This window comes from Nilaparvata lugens, chromosome 7, assembly GCF_014356525.2.
Source record: "Nilaparvata lugens isolate BPH chromosome 7, ASM1435652v1, whole genome shotgun sequence".
Taxonomy (NCBI): Eukaryota; Metazoa; Arthropoda; class Insecta; order Hemiptera; family Delphacidae; genus Nilaparvata; species Nilaparvata lugens.
Window position 1 is genome coordinate 4,019,697 of NC_052510.1, and position 20,718 is coordinate 4,040,414.

At 32.4% G+C, this 20,718-nt stretch overlaps 1 protein-coding gene across 2 annotated transcripts in view; it reads right to left on the reverse strand.

The window, feature by feature from the left end:
• LOC111060423 (stomatin) overlaps positions 1-18,702 on the reverse strand; it is a 34,221-nt gene extending 15,519 nt beyond the window's left edge. Inside the window, exons 1-4 of one of the 2 annotated variants that reach the window (XM_039433465.1) lie at positions 18,577-18,702; positions 10,585-10,679; positions 7,627-7,782; positions 4,683-4,780 (exon numbers count right to left, since the gene is read on the reverse strand). In XM_039433465.1, the coding sequence (XP_039289399.1) occupies positions 4,683-4,780; positions 7,627-7,782; positions 10,585-10,679; positions 18,577-18,619 (392 nt within the window). In that variant the 5' untranslated portion in view covers positions 18,620-18,702. Of the gene's footprint in view, positions 1-2,661; positions 2,760-4,682; positions 4,781-7,626; positions 7,783-10,584; positions 10,680-18,576 lie in introns of both variants that reach the window. The other variant, XM_039433464.1, reaches the window with a different exon arrangement.
• Between the last annotated feature and the right edge of the window lie 2,016 nt (positions 18,703-20,718).

The following is a 20,718-nucleotide window of genomic DNA, read 5'->3' on the forward strand; positions in this document are numbered from 1 at the left end:
GATGTATTATTTTTCACTGATAATAGAAACCTTAGATATTGTATAATTTGGAAATGAATTGTTTTATTGATTTCAATAAGCATTTCAATTCACTTCAATAAGAAATCATGTTATCACATACAGTGGTGTAATACAACAGTTCACTAGTATTATAATTCTTTGTTATTATATCAGGCTATAAATACCTTTTTCCATTGCATATATTTCCACCAATAGATTCATTGATGGAAATACCATGTAGTACATGGAAATGTAACTCATGGGAGAATGTATTAAATCTTTCTACATACGAGTTTTCGTAAGTTCAAATATATATATTCGATGATATTCCATGATAAGGTATAGTTATATACTATTCAGAACTTACCAATTTTCAACCTTTGTTTTTCTTATTGGTCTCACTGTTTCCAAATCAATGTAGGAATTTGCCACACTGCGTAAAATAAATATAATTTCAAACTTTGTTCATTATTCAATCAATCAAATAGTTATTTATTTATCATTGCATTTATACAATATAAAAAGTGTGAAAATAAATATAAAATAATTTGCAATAATCTGTTCAGAAAGTCTTATATTTAATAAATACATTAATTGTATTTTATTCAAATATAAGGTATAAATTTGAACTGAAATGTTTAGAATTATCAGTGTATTGAGGTTTCAGCTGGATATGTTTATACTTTCACACTATTGCTGCTTATAGTCGAAATATGATTTCTAGTGAAAATCATTTACAAGCTTCAAGAATGAAGACTAAAATGTTGGCCCCTGTGAGAATTCAAGGAGCTCCAGGCTACTAAAGATTTCTTCGTGAACACACTGAAGACTAGACAGACAGTCATTCATCAGACAATAGACAGGCATTTCAACAATCAATTGGTTACGGTCAACTGCAGACTTGTGTGGAGGGTTGATGGCTTTGTATTTTCACTCCCAAACGCTCTCTCTCATAGCGCTCTCACTTCTCACTCAGAAAACTTTACTGTTTTTAGCCCTACACTGTTTTTAGGTCTACACTGGTTCGTGCCATAGACTAAAAATTTTACTCCCTTCCGGGCCTTAAAGAGATATAGACCCACAATGCCCATGCCTTCCCAATGATAGCTTTTACTTGAAATTGAAGGCCGCCATTGAGGTATTCTAGCACGAGATATTATATATTATCATAGAGAAACAATAGCGTAAGTAGATATCCCATGGTATAGGGCGTTTATGTCGCAACTTTTACTGTTATCCCAAGCCGATTACTGTCGATTATTGTTTATTTTTACTGTTTTGACCGGGTAAAAGTGTATGAACGGCACAATATGAGATACTACCAGCATCATAAAGCTTCACGGGAAAGAATTACGTGGGCTATCGGCTTGAGATAACAGTAAAAGTTGCGACATAAACGCCCTATGCCATGGGATATCTACTTATGCTATTTTTTCTCTATGATATTATTTATTTGTAATACTATAGATCACAAAGGCATTGGTGGCATTGGTATGTAATAATCTTATGGGTTGCCCCCTCAATGGCGGATTTCAATTCCAAGTACGACACTAACGCTGCATATGAGTCTATGCATCTTTAAGGTCTTTGGGTCAGATCATAAAGTTTTCTTCCCGACATGTTCATTCGCCATCATGCATTGGAACAATGAGAAACGTGCATTTGCCGTTGAGACGTATTTTTCGAGCGAAATGTTCTGTGATCACAACCCAGCATGCATTTCGAAGTCGATTTAATTTAGCCCATTTTTCTACTGTCCCGGACCGGAAAACAATCGTTACGTGGGTCAGTACGGTCTGACAAACTGCAAGTGCAACAAGACGAAGAACTGAAGTCCCTCGGCCCATTAAGTCACCTGAGAACATTGAGGCAGCAAGAGTTTCAATGTTGCGATCACCACAGCGTTCTGCGCGCAAACATGCGTCTGCTCTTGGACTTTCCGATTGTTATGTGAGACAAATTCTTCATGATGATCTTCATTTCCATCCATACAAGATGGCAACTGTGCAGGAACTTTCTGAACGGGCGTGACTTTAATTGAGGGAACAGTTTCTAGGACGCCTCATCTCAATTAGGAGCGATTTGGAGTGGCCAGCCCGATCTCTTGATTTGAACCCTTGTGATTTTTTTCTATAGGGGTTAATGATATCCCTTGTTTATTTGAACCGTCCAAGATTTGAAAACCAATATCATGAAAGAAATTGCTAACATAACAACTGCAATGCTGGCAGGAGTCATGGCAAACGCCAAAATTCGGTTTACTCAGTGTATGGAGAATGGGGGATGTCATCTGCCTGATTTGATATTTAAAAGTAATTGAAACAAAACTTTATATATGTGTCTACATTTAAAAAAATGAATACAAATTTTCTGATCCATACAAAGAGTGTTATTTACTTTAAAAAAGGAAGTTTTGCTACCGCACTCTGTATAAGCCAATTCCTTCCTTTATAATAATAGTAGATGATGCCCACATGAGTTTTTAGTTTGTGCGTGGTTGAAGGCAAACTATATACACTGATAGGCCTACTGATATGTGGTAGTCCGCTTTATCACCAACTCAATAACTGTAATAATTCTATGGAATTTGACTAATAATTTAGATGATAGTTTCTCTATAATTAAGATGAATAATTTGAGTATTTGAGAATGATACGCTACCCATAGTTGCTGACATTGACGATGGCCGCCATTGGTCTATTGACCTTGTAATAGATTACAGCATCCACACACACAGTGACAGAATCCCTTGTCAGCACCTGACACACACACGCACATACACAGTCACTCAAAACGTGCAAATCGACAAAATAAACTATGAATAATTGTTGAAATAAAAATGAGGAACAGAATTGATCACTACAAAAATCATGTGTATTTTGAGACTATGTGACTGATGTTTTATGAATTCCACAGTTGATGATATAAGATATGAAAGATAGATCTGATGAGGTGCTTGAATTTGCTTCAGTTGAAAGAAAAATGGCAGATGAGTCTATCATGAGGAGACTGAAAAAAACTTTACCAAAGATTATCAATAATTACTCTTCTGGGATGACGAGATAAGATATGACTGGAGGAAATTTTTCTTGATAAAAATTGAATTAAGATGAATATATCAGTGATTTGAGCTCCGAAGAATAATAATATAATGTAGCCTATAAATAATAGTTAAAATAAACATTGGAAACATAATTGTTCACTACAAACGTCATGTGTATTGTGATTGTTTGACTGATGTTTTATGAATTCCACAGTGTTCGATAAATGTTTGGAAATGTTTCTTGTTAAAAATGGAATTCGGTGATTTGGAATATATCAGTGATTTGAGCTCCGTAAAAACCATATTGAGACTTTTCAATTTAGAGAATTTCTGATGATTGGTTTGTTTTGTATGTAACAAACAATAAATTATTGTTTTTTGATGAAAATGGAATTCGGTGATTTGGAATATATCAGTGATTTGAGCTCCGTGAAAAGATATTGAGACTTTCAATTTAGAGAATTTCTGATGATTGGTTTGTTTTGTATGTAACAAACAATAAATTATTGTTTTTTGATGAAAATGGAATTCGGTGATTTGGAATATATCAGTGATTTGAGCTCCGTGAAAAGATATTGAGACTTTCAATTTAAAAAAAAATCTATTGATTGATTTGTTTTGCATTTTTTTCATTGCGGAAATGAGTTTGAATTTCAATTTAAAACGGTATTTATGAAGTGAAAAACTGGAAAACAATGGTTTTCATTTGGAGAAAGATGAAGACAACCCTATTATTGGATATATTGAGAAAAAATCAATCAGTATGTATCGATAAATATTATCATCATGAAAAATGATTTAATATAAAAGAAAAATGCAATAGATATTTTTTAAACATATCGTGATGATACTGTAAATTATGGAATTTGTTCAGCGTGTATTAAAAGTTATCAAGTTTTCACTTAAAAGTGTTTTTATTCAACGTTTAAAAGTGGAAAAGGATTGATTTACAACACAGGAATAATAAAGCCTATCTCAACAATCTTAATTTGATATAAAATGGGACTTTCAACATTTCAAAGCTATTTCACTGTTGTACATTTGACAGGGAAATGATATTCCGAAATTGAATTTCAGCACTAACAATGGTAGCCTATGATGGTCCTGAAATCTCAACAATATTAATTTGATATGAAGTGGGACTTCTAACATTTTAGAGCCATTTCACTGTTGTCCATTTGACAGGGAAATGATATTCCAAAATTAAATTTCAGCACTAACAATGATAGCCTATGATGGTCCTGGGATGAAAATAGATCAATGGATGAGTAAAAAAAAATAGATAATCTGGAACAACCATCTGATATGAATGATTGCAATGATATCTAGTACACAATAAAATCTACAAAATCAATTCTATACATGAGATGCATATACATTGCTTCTTGATATTCAAGTGTTTCGCAATCAAAATTAAAACCACAAATTTCAACTCATCTGAAATCAAAATTAAAACCACAAATTTCAACTCCTCTAAAATCAAAACCAAAAATTTTTTATGTATAATCAAAACCAAATAAATTTAAATTTTCTTCACTATATTCAAAACCAAAACCACAATTTTGTTCTCTAACAGCAAAAGCGGGTGAGGAATGGATGGTGCAGGATAATTTTTTTTCTAAATTTTCTTTTTTGATACCTGAAGTCTTCGACATTGTTAGTTGCCATTGTGGGGCTGCTAACTCTGTAGAATACAACTGCGTCTACATGAACAGTCACTGAGTCTCTAGTCAAAACCTAGAACAGTTTTACTAGCTTATGACTATCAAATTCTATTAAAGAATAAACAGTCTTATTTGGATAGAGAATATCTTATGAAGTATTTACTTGATAATAATAATTATTAAACTAATATCCCAATTAAATGCTGTAAATCACCCCGAATACTTCTGCTAATACTCTTCTGCAAATATTGACAACAGAGTAAACAGCTAGATGGAAATTCGATGAGTGCTACTACCCAAGAATTATTTGTCATTCCCAGACTGACAAATAATTTTTGTATAGTAGCGCTCTTCGAATTTCCATCTATAGTGAGGTCTACGATATAATGGCAGTGTTTGATTGGCAATAATATTGCCATCCTTTTCTATCATTCAACAAAGCGGATAGTGCTATCTCTTTCTCGCTTTGCTCTGTTGCCAGATCGTCTTTTAACAATGCAGAATTAATAATAAATTAACAAATTATTCATTTAACATTTACAATCAACTTAAGGACAAAGAAACAGACTACAGTCCAAAACTTCTTTTCATCCCAATTTCATAAAATAAATTGTCCAAATAAAGGTTATGTGCGACTTTCCAATTCTTCACTAATTTCCACATTGAAACAAAACACAAACACTTGAAACAATTAATTATATTTCATCTTAATTATGGAAATTCATTATGAAATTATTGAAAATATAATTGATTATTTTAAACGAGAATGAACAGTTAATATTACATCAATAAACCTGTATCAGCTACCGTCTATAGAATGCATTGACATGACAAGGCTGAGGATCGGCAACGTTGTTCTCCTATCTTTCTCCACTGCTATTATAACGTGGATCACTATAGCTGTTCACCCTAAAGTATTCGGGGTGATTTACAGCATTTAATTGGTATTTTATTTTAATAGTAATTATTCATTAATTATTAGCATTTGAACAAATACAATTTCCAATTTATTTCCATCTGAAGTATTTATTTATTCATCAATACAATTGAAAATCAAAATCTTATCAAGGATATTACTGGGCGAGAGTATGCCTAGTCTAAAACTGCTCTACACCCTAATTTTGATAACGTTAAAAAGTCTTAAATAGAAGTATTTAAAGTGAAGAATAATAAGGTTATTATACACAAAAATATTAATTTTGATATAAAGTGAGACTTTTAACATTTCTAAGTAACAGATGGAAATAAATTGGAAGTTGTATTTGTTCAAATGCTGATTAATGAATAAACAGCTTTAATTGGGATTTTCGTTTAATAATAATTATTAATTATTTCTATGTAATTTGTTCATTTTACAGGGGAATGATATTACAAAATTAAATTTCAGCACTATAGTAAATAGTAGACTTTCCAAAAAATGGGTTATTTTTTCACTCCCAAGCAAGAAATTTTATGTTCAAATTTTAGAAAGCATAAATTTAAAATGTAAAAGTAGCCATAACACTTCTGTTAACTGAAAATTTCTTCTATATAACTTCTAAAAGTGACTTAAATTGGTTCAGTAATAACTGAATTTCAATTGGTTTACTAAAAAAGCATTCTTCCAATGAACTCTAGTAGAATTATCTGGAAATTATTACAGTATAAAGACAGCCTGATTGATACAACCCAACTTCTTAGTGTGCCGTGCACTATTTACAATTCAGGCCTTTTCACAAGTTATAATGGTAAATTTAATACGCAATAGACTAGAGCCATTATTGTAAGTGAGTTAGAGAAATAAATTATTTTCTCTCTCCATTATGAACGGCCATGACTTCGAGTTTCCCAGGATAGATATTTAAAAATTGTGGGTCCGAGTCATCGAGGAATGTAGATTATGGAATTATCTCTAAAACTTAACCTTCCTGTCGCGACATAGAGTGCGATAAGGAGTAAAACAGCAAGTTTTACAAATATAACAAACTAATGATTTTGCAGTTACTATTTGGTCCTAAGGCTCTAGAAGCCACGCGACGATTGGTCAAATTGATTCCCTTCGCCCAATGGGAGACCTGTTTCTAGATTCAGTAGTGGGGCGATTCCCCAGCCGAGAGACCAGATTACGTTTCGGAGGACACTTTGCTAGGAGCACTACAAGAGTGAAGATGTAGTCATTATGTGTCGCCTTTTTTGAGCAAGTTTATATCATTAGTTAATGTAGGAGCTAGTTTTATTTTTATTAAAGTTTAAATTTTCTAGTAGTGCCATGTCCTGAAAAGTTTAATTGTGTTTCTTCATCATGTACGAATAATTGTTTCTTCAAATAACCGCTAAGGTACGTGAAATAAGGTTGAAATATAATTTAGGGAATTTAATTAATTGAAACTTCCATCAGAGTATTGTATCAACGAAGCCTGTTATTGTTCAAGTTAATAATTTTCATTGAGAATAGTCCTTTGTTTTTATTAGTAATGGAAGATAATTATAATTTTTACTAAATAAGTATAGAAAGTTTTCAGTTGTCACATTTGAGTTATTGTTTCTAAAGATATATTATGGTAAAGAATTGTTGAAAGTCAGTAAGATAGTCTTTAAATTGGAATGCTATTTTGAATATTATGTTGACTTTAAGACATTTTATAATTTTATATTTTTCAGACTCTGTTTCTCATGGCATTAAGGCTTTCGAATGATTTAGTAAATTTTCATGATAGAAATCTTAATAGATGAAGAAGAAAGTTTTCCTTTTCCATGGAATTAATATTAAGTCTTCGGGGTGATTTACAGCATTTAATTGAGATTCTCGTTTAATAATAATATTACAAATCGCATTTTTTGATCCTGTCCAAGTGTAAAATATATTTTAAAATACAATATAAATATCAAAAATATATATTTTGTAATCTGTAATGTTTATGATTAAGGTATATTTTTTACCTCTTGTGGGGGGACGTCAAATGACACAGTTCTCAGATCCACCTTACAGTAGGAATCAATACAGGGAAGTATGAAGAATATACCGGGGCCTCTGGCCCCGCCCGTTCTCACACGACCCAATCTGAAGATAACTGCTCTCTCGTACTCTTGAACAATCTGAAAATGGACAAATTTCGAACGTTAATAGATTGAAAGATACAAAATAAATTGACAGAAATTGTATACTATGTTGTCAAATTTGTAATACTTTTATTATAAAACACTTATTGACATGGGCTACTTTTAAATTAATAAAACAAAATAAATCTTATAGCACCCTTTATTTAAAAAAACTTTAAAATAGTTTGTTGAACAACTAGTTTGAATAAATAAAATTTAAAATTTTAAAATATAAATTTAAATTTAATAACTTTTACCAAATAAATTAGTCATATGAATTTAAGCATATGTTCGTTTTAAATCAATTAGTAAACAGTTATTGAATTTTATTTTATTTTATAACCTGAAGATGGTGTAAACCGAAACTAGTTGTTCAACTATTTTAAAGTCTTTTTTTAAATAAAAGGTGCTATAAGATTTATTCTGTTTTATTACTTTTATTATGTATTTCCAAGCTGTTGTAAATTTTTGATTTTGCCAATAAAACATTTGAAACATTTCAAACTTACAGAGTACAATAACATATTTGATTTTTAAAAAATGCAAATCTTCAAGATTTGGTTAAAATTCGGGCGGTGGATAGAGGTTGACCTAACAAGTGTTGTGCTATAATATGAGACTTTTCACTACAATACAGGGTGAGTTATTCACTGAAACAAAATCTCACCTCCACTCTCAGATCAGAAAAATAACTCATCTTCAAATACTTATAACTTAAGAAAAATTACTCATCTTCAAATGCTTATAATTTAAGAATAGGAGTGAATTTCGCCAATGTGATGACATATATTATTGTTCCTCACGTCAAGATCTATCATTCCTGAGAGTTTGTACGATTTTTATTTTTGAGCATTTTTGCAAAAATTCATGGATTTTAGGAAAAATGCAAATTTCCCAGATTTGGTTGATATTGGGGCTATGAATAGAGGTTGACCTAACAAGTGACTTGCTATAATATGAGACGTTTCGCTACAATACAAGATGAGTTAATCACTGAAACATAAAATCTTACCTCCACTCTCAGATCAGAAAAATCACTCATCCTCAAATGCTTATAAATTGAGAATAGGAGTGAATTTTGCCAATATGATGACATATTATAGTTCCTCTCGTCAAATACTATAGGCCTAATTCCTGAGAGTTTGAGCGATTTTAATTTTTGAGCATTTTTGGAAAAATCCGTGATAAATTCATGGATTTCTTGAATGATGATAGATTTAACAGATACATGCTACAGATGAGTGACAGAAATTGAATACATTGAACAAAAACATGTTTTGGATGTATTAATGGGAGAATATCTCTGATTTTTCACACTTCTTGAAGATAAGCAAATAAACGAATTAATTTGATCAAACTATCTTCTTAAAATATACCCCTAGTTGACATTGTCTCTTATTTTCAAAAAAATATATCTTTGTTAAAGTTAAGAAAAATATTGAATTTTTATACTGAAAAATACTTATCAAGAGTTTTGTTTCAACTTAAGTATTGTTTACATCAAGCTGTTTTAAATCTCAATTCCCCAAAATTGGGACAAAGTCACCCCGGTTTACCAGTATGTATTCAGGGCTTCTTAATTACTTATTTAGAAAGGGTACTATGATGTTATTTAAAAATTATAAATAAAACTAATAAAATTGACAAAAATTGAATACATTGAATACATCTTATTTGGGTTCTTCTGATCATTAAATTAATATCCAAGAAACTGCTATTGCAAACCAATTTGCAAATTCATAAACTTCAAACTTACAGATAGAAATTCTATCACGCCACAGCATAAATAGATTTTGAAAACATTTTCCAACAATTTCATAAGCTACCTGAGGGAAATATGATGAAAATTGAATATCGATTGAACCTAAAAAATATAAATTAACTCATTCACATTCTACCTGATAATTTGATCTTCCTATATAGCAACGCAAATTAGATGCCTTCTAGACTCTCGTGGGAGAAATAAGTATGAAAGAATCGAATGTATATTGAGATTCCGGAAGAGATCAGAAGATATTGAATCTGAAGAAAATGTATTTATTTATTTATGAATACATGGAAGCAAACATGATTTCTCCCAAAATTTGCTTCCATAACACAATAATTCATTATACATATTAATTTATGATTGGGGAATAGCCTATCAATATTGATTGGATACGAATCGATATCAATTTTATGCTTGCAAAATATATCTTTAAAAATTAGCTATTAAATCACATTAAATACTTTATAAAAGCGATGGTAAGCTCAACTGTAGATTTTCTCTCTTCTTCCAATATTGTATTTACGACTCTAAATAGATTCAAAGAATAAATCAACCTAAAATTAAAAAATGGTAATAGATCTGGAAGCCATTTAAAAATGTTCCTCTTTTTTCAATATTGTATCGAAGACTCTCAATAGATTCGAAGAGTGAATCAACTTATCAGTAAAATATAGTAATGTATTTGAGATTGAGAGTAAGTTACATTTTAAATCACCCAGCAAATGCCGCTACCTATTGGCAGAGTTTAGAACCACATAGGCCTACATTACAATACAGTCGACCAATCAGGAGAAAGTGGGCGGAGTTTAGAATATTACCCAACATTTGCTGCCGTCTACTGGCTGAATTGTGAGTTAGATTACAAACTGTTGCCCAATCAGAAGAGAGAGTTTAGAGTGAATTAGTAACTCAACAAGTACCGCTACCTTTTGACAGATTTTCAAGATGTGTTTTGTTTTCCCATGCTGTCGATTATTCAGGAGAGAAAATATTTTATAAATGATTCATAACAAACTATATAATTTACAAACCTTGAAAGACATGAAGACTGATATTGGAAATGTGACAATGAAGAGAATTATACTGCCGACGGTCGCTATGATTTCAATGCAACTCATTTCTGAATCTGAAAAAATAGAAGAATGTATTAAAATTGGATAAAATGGTATCACTTTTCAATCAGAGTAAGAATCAGTATCAAATAAAATGTATTGTGGAATAGATTCTGCTTAATTTTCAGTAGATACGAGTATAACACCATAACACTATTCTGGGTTGCACTAATTGGAACCATAGTTTAAGTTTAATATTAGTTAATTATTATTAGCGTATGGCTTTGAATGGTAGATTAGACCCAAGGGTAGTTGCACCTCGCCGTATATAGTCCAAAGTTCCCTAATGGGAAACCGGACACTAAGGTTATAGTCAGCACTATACTTCAAGGGCCGGTTTCCGAGCTCGGGATTTAGCTAAGTTCTAGACTTTAAACAGCTGGAGTCAGAAAATTAGCTTTCCAAAACGGGGCGTAGTCGCAGCTTTTATAACAGTAGTCTCAGTTTTTATTTTCTCATTTCTATAATTGGAAACGTTTTTCCTTGACGAAATTAAACATTTCCAAATAATTCAAAATAGCTGAAACTTTACACTATTTTCTCTTCATCTTATTTTGTGTTTAATTTTCCAGTTTTTTGAAATTTAATTCAAACGTGACATTGACTACAACTATGCCCCGTTTTGGAAAGCTAATTTTCTGACTCCAGCTGTTTAAAGTCTAGAACTAGTGAATGAAGTTTGTAAATAGTAATTATTACACGCAATAAGCAACTGATTACTTATACCCCAACACATATAATATATAGTGGGGTGTATATTTATTCATTGAAATTATCATTTATTCATTGTTGAAACACCGCTGATTTATGTAGTTATATTACAATACTATATTATCAATATTCTAATGTTGCATTCAATCTTCATTGTAATTAATAAGTTTTCATAATATGTGAGATTTGTTGCATAATTGGCTGTTGTACTGTAATTTATTGTAGATTCGTGTATGAACCAGAATGTATTGTAACTTACTTGAATAAATTTGAAATTTGAACTTAGCCAAATCTCGAGCTCGGAAACCGGCCTTAAATTTACACTTGTCACTTCGAAATAAAGTTATTTTTGATGATAAAAAGTCCAAACATAATACAAAACCGAGACAAAACACAGAATTACTAAGCCAAATTGAGAAAATATTAGATAAAAATATGAGTTAATATTGAGTAATGACACTAATTAAGTTAAAGATTAATTAAAGCCTGAGTTTTCATTGACACAGATTAAACTGATGGCATGAAATTCAAGTTTTGTAAGATTAAAACTATTCAAGTAAAAGAGACAGCATGAAGGAGTTTTATTTTATTGGAGAGTAGGCTAGAATGCAGTATTTATTCCTCAAATATATAACAACAAATCAAGTTCCTTATTATTTATTTATTTATTTATTTTATTTATTCTCAAAAAGGACATAATGTAGCAGGAGTATAAAATCACTGACCATGGCCCATATGAATAAAACCAGAGCAAGTGCTTATGAGCAAGAGCATGGAGCATAAGGTTTTGCTCATGAGCAAAAGGTAGAAGCAAAAGCATTTACTCATTTTTATATGAATAAGCTTTACCTTATACTCTTATTTTATGCTCCTGAACTCTGGAGCAAATGCTCACGTATTTAAAAGATTTTTCATCAGCTGATTCGCTTTTGTAGCCTTACTTTGTTTTTATAGCTCACGGAGCTATAGAGGGCACCGCTTGTGTTTGCGTCATCTGCTCTGTTTTCTATTTATGAATTGAGTTTTAGGTTAGTTGAGTTTAGAATTTTGAAATTATAGCGTGAAAAAATGCCATCTCTATAATAATCTTTAGCATATTCTTACAATATCAATAGTCTTCTTATAATTGTCTACACTCTTATTTTCTTAAATGCCTATTTCCTATTGTGTGATGGCTATCTTTATATCAGGTAGCTTTTGTATTTATTCTTTTGTAGAAATAATGGTGATATATAATATCATGGTTGAATTTAAAAAGAGTTTTATAGTTCTCAACTATTGGTTGTGATCGTATCTGCTATAGTTTCTTCTTCCTCATAAGAATTAGTCGAGCCATTTTACTATGAGCAATAGGTGATAAGCTGCTCTAGACTTGACTCACCTTTTTTAAAGCATTTGCTTCAAACGTTGAGCGAATGCTCTATTTTATTCATACAATTTTGAGTACAAGCTTTTACTTTTGAGAAAATGCTCAAACTATTTTTTTGATGAGCATGAGCAAAAGGTTTTGCTCACATTTATTCATAGAAAATGAAGCAAATGCTCCATATTTTAGAAGTATAAGCAAATGCTCAACTTTATTCACATGGCCCATTATGATGTAGACTAGAGACCTAGAGTGAGGTTCACGTTTCAAAGTCGGAGTAAATGATAGGAAGGCATTGTTGTCTCGTTTCTTTTTCCACTGCCTTCTATGATAGATAGCTGTGATTCAAGTCACCCTGGTATATCTGATCTGATATTAATTGATTGATTCTTGTTCATAATGATTTATTCTATCTCAAAAATATTATATTTTCCATTAGAATGTATATTTCTCATGTCTTCTTAAAATGTATGTAATCAGGGCTACTTATTTTTATTTATAAAATATTTTTCATGATTTGATAAAAGAGATTAAATTTCTGGTAATTCGTCATAATCTCTTTATAGTCACAAACGATATGGAAACGGAGCGGAGTTGGAAAAGGGACAGAGCTTTCTCTGCTTTGCCAAAAGACAGTGAAGGATAGCTAACCAATGTTAATAAGGTGCAGACTTCAAAACGTAAACCTACTATAGACAAGGTATTGTATTCAAGATGGAAACAAATTGGATTATCGGATAGGATGTCGGAACGGAAACTGGGATGATAGGGTGTGAGAAAGAGAGTACGAGACGGGGAGAAGAACAATGGAAGAGAAGGAGGAGAAGGAGAAGAAGAGAAGAGAAGAGGTAAAAGGTGATAGAGTGCGAGAAAGAGAGTACGAGACGGGGAGAGGAACAATGAAAGAGAAGGAGGAGAAGGAGAAGAAGAAAAGAAGAGGTAAAAGGTGATGGGATGATAGAGTGCGAGAAAGAGAGTACGAGACGGGGAGAGGAACAATGGAAGAGAAGGAGGAGAAGGAGAAGAAGAGAAGAGGAGAGGTAAAAGGTGAGGATGAATTGAAAGGGGAATAAGAGAGGTAGAAGAAACAGGGAGAATAGGAAGTGAGAGGATAAGAGAAGGAAGGTGAAGCCAGAGAAGAGGAGAAAAATAGGGTGAGGAAAGAGAGGAAGAATAGGGAAACGAAAAAAAGAGAGAGAGAAAGGGAGAGAGAAACAGAAGGACAGAGGAAGAGAAGGTGAGGATAGAGGAGGAGAAATAGCAACTAGAGAAGAGGAGAGAAATAGGGTGAAGGAAGAGAGAAAGAATAGGGGAAGGAAAAAAGAGAGAGATAGAGGGAGTGGGTGGGAAAGAGAAGACACAGGAAGAGTATGTGAGGACAGAGTAGGTTAAAAATAGGTGGAGCAGAGGAAATTGAACTCATTTTCTTGTATGTTAAAAGGTAGGATACTTTCGTCTCCAGATGCAAAACAGAGCCAAGTCAATATGGACGGATTTACATCTTTGATGGGCTTTTGTTTTCCATAATACTGCAGACTTAAAAGAATGATATGAAGTTCTGTATTATACGAGGAACAAAATACTGAGCATGTACTAGCAAATACTTATTTTATTTAACAATCATGATCATAAAAATGATTGGAAATGAAAGAACAGTTTTATCAGCCCTTACTATTCCATTCTCGAATTTTGAAAAGATACTGGCCCATATGAATAAAGTTGAGCATTTGCTCATGCTTCTAAAATATGGAGCATTTGCTTCATTTTCTATGAATAAACTTGAGCAAAACCTTTTGCTCATGCTCATCAAAAAAATAGTTTGAGCATTTGCTCAAAAGTAAAAGCTTTTGCTAAAAATTGTATGAATAAACTAGAGCATTTGCTCAACTTTTGAAGCAAATGCTTCAAAAAAGGCGAGTCTAGTCTAGAGAAGCTTATCACGTTTTGCTCATAGTAAAATGGCTCAACTAATTCATATGAGGAAGAGGAAACTATACCAGATACTATCACAACCAATAGTGTAGAACTATAAAACTCTTTTTAGATTCAACCATGATATATATCATCATTATTCCTACAAAAGAATAAAAACAAAAGCTACCTGTTATAAAGATAGCCATCACAAAATAGAAAATAGGCATTTAAGAATATGAGAGTGTAGACGATTATAAGAAGGCTATTGATATTATAAGAATATGCTGAAGATTATTATAGAGATGACATTTTTTCACGCTATTATTTCAAAATTCTAAACTCAACTAACCTAAAACTGTATTCATAAAAAATAGAAAACAGAGCAGACGACGCAAACACAAGCGGTGCCCCCTGTTTGCATATTTAGCGCTTCCGTGAGCTACAAATACAAATTAAGGCTACAAAAGCGAATCAGCTGATGAAAAATCTTTAAAATACGTGAGCATTTGCTCCAGAGTTCAGGAGCATAAGGTAAAGCTTATTCATATAAAAATGAGCAAATGCTTTTGCTTCTACCTTTTGCTCATGAGCAAAACCTTATGCTCAATGCTTTTGCTCATGAGCATTTGCTCTGGTTTTATTCATATGGGCCAATATTATGCGGATATTTATTTGCATAAATACATACATGGAGACAACAGGGTTCCATCTATATATCTCCACTATAATATAGTGATATACCGGCTGTTTCAAAAATAATTACCCAATTTTAAACAATTATATTTATTTTGAAAAATGGTGCAGACAAACCAATTTTACATAAAATTACACACAGAAGTATCAAGTTTATGATGATTTATTATAAGTGTTCTATGTGCCCTCCGAACGACATCTAGACGGTAGCCAAATTCATCCCAGACTGTTTGCAAGTTCTCTTCTCGGACTGTAGCTACTGCATCAGTGTTATCCTGGTTTCTAGCTTACCAAGTGCTAAGGGAGGAACAACGTAATAGATCCTGTTTATTTTCCTCCCTTAGCACTTGATATCGAGATTCTAAAAACCAGGATAACTGATGCAGTAGCTACAGTCCGAGAAGACAGACATCTTGCGAACAGTCTGGGATGAATTTGGCTACCGTCTAGATGTCGTCCGAGCCTCAAAAGCAGGGCACATAGAACACTTATAATAAATCATCATAAACTTGATACTTCTGTGAGTAATTTGATGTAAAATTGGTTTGTGTGCATCATTTTTTTAAATAAATATAATTGTTTAAAATTGGGTCATTCTTTTTGGGTTTTCCGGTATTATATTCAAATAGAATCAGTGTTTCAGTTTCTCATCCTGTTCTGGTGTTAAAATAGGATGAAAATATTAGGACTGAATAATAGTGATTAATCAATAAGTTCAACAATATCTTGAATATAATCTATATTACAGAAGATGAGCCTGATAACATAATCTATCATATCAAACTCCGGCCCTCGGGGCCGGTTTCCGAGCTCGGATTTAGCTAAATTCTAGACTTTAAACAGCTGGAGTCCGAAAATTGGCTCTCCGATACGGGGCGCAGTCGCAGTAAAAGGACTAACGATATTTAAATTTAAATTCGAGGAACTAGAAAATTGAACACAAAATAAACTAAAAAGAAAATAATAGTATAAAGTTTCAGCCATTTTGAATTATTCAGAAATGTTTCATTTCCTCGAGGAAAAACGTTTTCAATATTATAGAAATGAGAAAATAAAGAGAATCATAAAAACTTCGCTAAGCCCGTTTCACATCTAGGAAAGTCAATTTTCTGACTCCAGCTGTTTAAAGTCCAGAACTTAGCTGAATACCGAGCTCGGAAACCGGCCCCAAGTGTATCCTAGATACACTTTATACAAGAGTTCTAATATACAAAAGAAAACACTGATATACAAAAATTCAATTTGATTTCTCATCAATATTTCATATAAACCTAATATCAACATTTATATCACTGTCTTCAATTTTCAGGCATAGCAATAGCAATATTTAAAGAACAAGATTAAGCTTAGTGCAGAAAGTGTGGATAAAGATTACACTCACGCAAACACTTGAGGGGAAAAAAATGTGATTATTTGTGCTAAAGTTGAATATTCAATATAATCGAAGAAACAATCTTGTCAAAGACACAAAAACATTCAAACTGGTGCAAAAAAAGTGTAAAATATCGTCGTGATCTTCAGAAAAATGCATCAGACAATACAAACCAACCTGTAGTGGGGGAAATGTTCACAGCATTTGATTCAATTACCCTCAAAGTTGGATTCGCATGCACTAGTGGAAATATATTTCCCACAAGTTCTGATAGGTTATTGGAATTTATCCCGGCCGAGCTAGTATGAATAATCCCATTAAAGCTTATGAGAATTATATGTCCACTGTCGTGTACGAATTTTGCTTTACAGTATAGATTTCTAGAAAAATAAGTGATTCAAGATAGTCTTTAAATCAGGATGACTTGTAAACTTTTACTCCTAAAAACACAACAAAAACTGTACAGTATGAGGAACACTAAGTTCCGGTTGCACAACAGCCGGTTAAATTTAACCGTGATCAATTCCACGAGAACCAATCAGAGAAGCCGACTTTTCAAAAACGCCTTCTTTGATTGATCTCGTGGAATTAAATTTAACCGGCTGTTGTGCAACCGGGCCTATGAAGTTTGTAAACTGTACACTGTGAATACAAAAAGTACACATTTTCCTGTAACAACGATTTTTTATACAAATTTTATACACAATATTTAAAAACGCAACTCGAAACAGTGTAGGTGACAAAATATATCAACAAATTTCCAACAAGTGATTCCAAAATTTGAGACAAAACACATCAGAAAATCTCTAACAAGTGACTCCAAAATTTGAGACAACTTACGGTAAGCAAAAGTTTTTGATAGTGGATTAAGAACTGATACAGTACTGTGGAAGCTCGATAGAGTACACCCCGTTATAGTAGATTTTTCCTGCAGTCCTTTGAAATGTCCATATAGCTTTCAACCGTGACTTACCAATACCTCCGTAAACGGAGGTAGTGGACGTACACCCCGATTTAGTACAGAACTCCTAACAGTACATTTTTTTGAGCAGTCCTTTGAGACCGCTCAAAAAGCGGTCTTAGCGTTGAGCGGCACTATATAGTGGTTCCACTGTATTACAAATATTCAATTCAATTATGAATGCATTACATGCCAAATAATAGACATGATTGCAAATTTGGAAGTTGTCGATAGTGAATTGAATTGAAAACTTGATACTTAAACTGATATTACAAATAACAAGAACTATCAACCATAATTTATTTATGTAGAAAACTGATACAACCAATTAATTCATCCTGATACAAACTGGTATCACAAAAGACGAAAGCTTAAGCTTCACAACCATAGTCTATACATGTGAACTGGAAACTTGATACAAATACTTTTAAAGTGATTCCAAATTACAACCTAGAATAGTGAAAGCTCTTTTTAGTGAATTGAAAACTTTCTTCAGATTGGCAACAAAAACTTCACAAACATAATCTACACATGTGAATTGAAAACTTGATAGGAAACCCTCAAAGTGATTCCAAAATTTGAGACAACATAAAGTGGAAGCTCTTTATAGTGAATTGAAAAGTAGTAGTTATATACTAATTGGCAACAAACACTTCACAACCATGATCTATACATATGACTTTAAGACTTTTCATACAAAAAAAAGAATTCGAAAAACAAAATTTCCACAAATTAATCATAAACAGAACAAAAACTGGTGATTTTCTAAAACAACTCGCAAAAACGAAATCTCCACAGGTGCTACAAAACAAAAATTGGTGTTTCTTCAAACAACTCCACACCCACAATCAATAATCGATTGTTTGCTATTGATAATTGATAATAATAAATTACCGAAACGACCCGTCCCACGTCTCTCCCCCGCATTGGTTGCCATAAGTCGGTGAAAACTGCGCCTGCGCAGTCCGTCTCCACTGCTGACCCCAGATCCCAATTCCGTGTCGGGCAGAACAGCTGATCCAACCCCTCTTCCACCACCACCCGACCCCCTCAAATCCTCCACCGAAAGGGAGAAAGATTCAGGCATGGTTGTGGAGGCGGTTGACCCCCTGGGTGAAGGCCCCACGCGTCTGTAGTTCGAACCTATTTTTTGGGCTGGTTTTCAGTGTTGTTTCCCAAATTTGAACCTATTTCCTACGCCGGTTTGCAGGGTTGTTTTTCAAATTCAATTAATATTTTCAATGAAAATAACTTGGTTTCAAACTATTTCAACTGTCGAAGATTGTTTAATCACTTTTACTGTTGAAAATTGATTAACATTTCTGATGAGAATAACTTGGTTTCATAGGCGACTGTAGTTCGAACTTATTTTCCTATTTTCTGCGCCGGTTTTCAGGGTTGTTTTCCAATGTCAATTGATATTTTCAATGAAAATAACTTGGTTTCAAACTATTTCAACTGTCGAAGATTGTTCAATCACTTTCACTGTTGAAAATTGATTAATATTTCTAATGAGAGTAACTTTTTTTCATAGGCGCCTGTAGTTGAATTTATTTTCCTATTTCCTACGCTGGTTTTCAGGGTTGTTTTCCAATGTCAATTGATATTTTCAAAGAAAATAACTTGGTTTCAAACTATTTCAACTGTCGAAGATTGTTAATTCACTTTTACTGTTGAAAATTGATTGATATTTCTGATGAAAATATCTTGGTGTTATACTATTTCAACTGTCGAAAACTGTTCATTCACTTCTACTGTTGGGAATCGATCAATTTTTCTAATGAGAATAACTTAATAACTTGGTTTCCTAGGATTTCAACTGTCGTAGATTGTTCACGTTTACTTTTGAAAAAACTTCTGCGTCTGAAAATATTGAACAAATAACTAAATAGCAGGAGGAAATTCGTTGAACTTTAAAGTCAATTGAGTTGAGTCATTGTTGACTCAAAGTTGACAAAAGTTTCTCACAGAAACAAAAGATGAAGTATTGACAATTCAAAAGTTTATTACACTAGAAAGTTTGTTCACAACTATTATTTCTTTTCAAGTCAAAGTCTAGAATTGAATCGTTGTTGACACAGAGTCAAAGATAAAATAGTATAAACAATTCAAAAGCTACAATCACACGAGAAATTTCATTGTGAAACACAACCTATTTTTTGAATCAATAGAATTGATTCACTGTTGACTCTACACAGAGTCAAAGATAAAAAGTTGAAGTTCACTTTCACAATAAAGAAGTAAAAAATACAGATAACTGAAGAAATTTTTCATCACTAATCATGAATCCAATATTTCAAATATTCAATCGTGTGAATACGAGGATATCCTTCTCAACTAAAACTCTGGAAAATATATCTGCTTAATTCAATTTCATCTACTGTAATTTCACATCACTAATCATGAAGAAGCAAATATTTCAAACATTTATTTTGTTAGAACACGAGGATATCCTTCTCTACTAAAACTCTGGAAAATATATCTGCTTAATTCAATTCCATTTATTGTAATTTCTCATTTCTAATCATGAAGAAGCAAATATTTCAAACATTTATTTCGTTAGAATACGAGGATATCCTTCTCTACTGAAACTCTGGAAAATATATCTGCTTAATTCAATTTCATCTACTGTAATACCATTCGCAAAATGATGAATCGTTTCTATATTTGTATCGTAAATAAATGAATGTGGAAGTCGCCGCTTCAAAACATAGAGAATACAGAGTGTTAATTGTGAAGTCTTTGTGTCTTTCTAAACGTGACTTAAACTCGGTTCAACTATAATTGATTAATTAGAAACGAAGTCAGAAAACTGAGTTGCAATGAAGATACTGTGTCTTTCTAAACGTGATTTAAACTCGGTTCAACTCTTGACTAAGTAGAAACGAAGTCTGAAAACTGAGTTGTAGTGAAGATGCTTGGAATTCTGATCACGGGAGTTCAATTGTTTTCTTGAAGTCACCAACTTGTGAATTGTTTTTTCAACAACAATACTCTGCAATTTAGAAGAGAAATAGTTAAAGAGTTGAAATCATT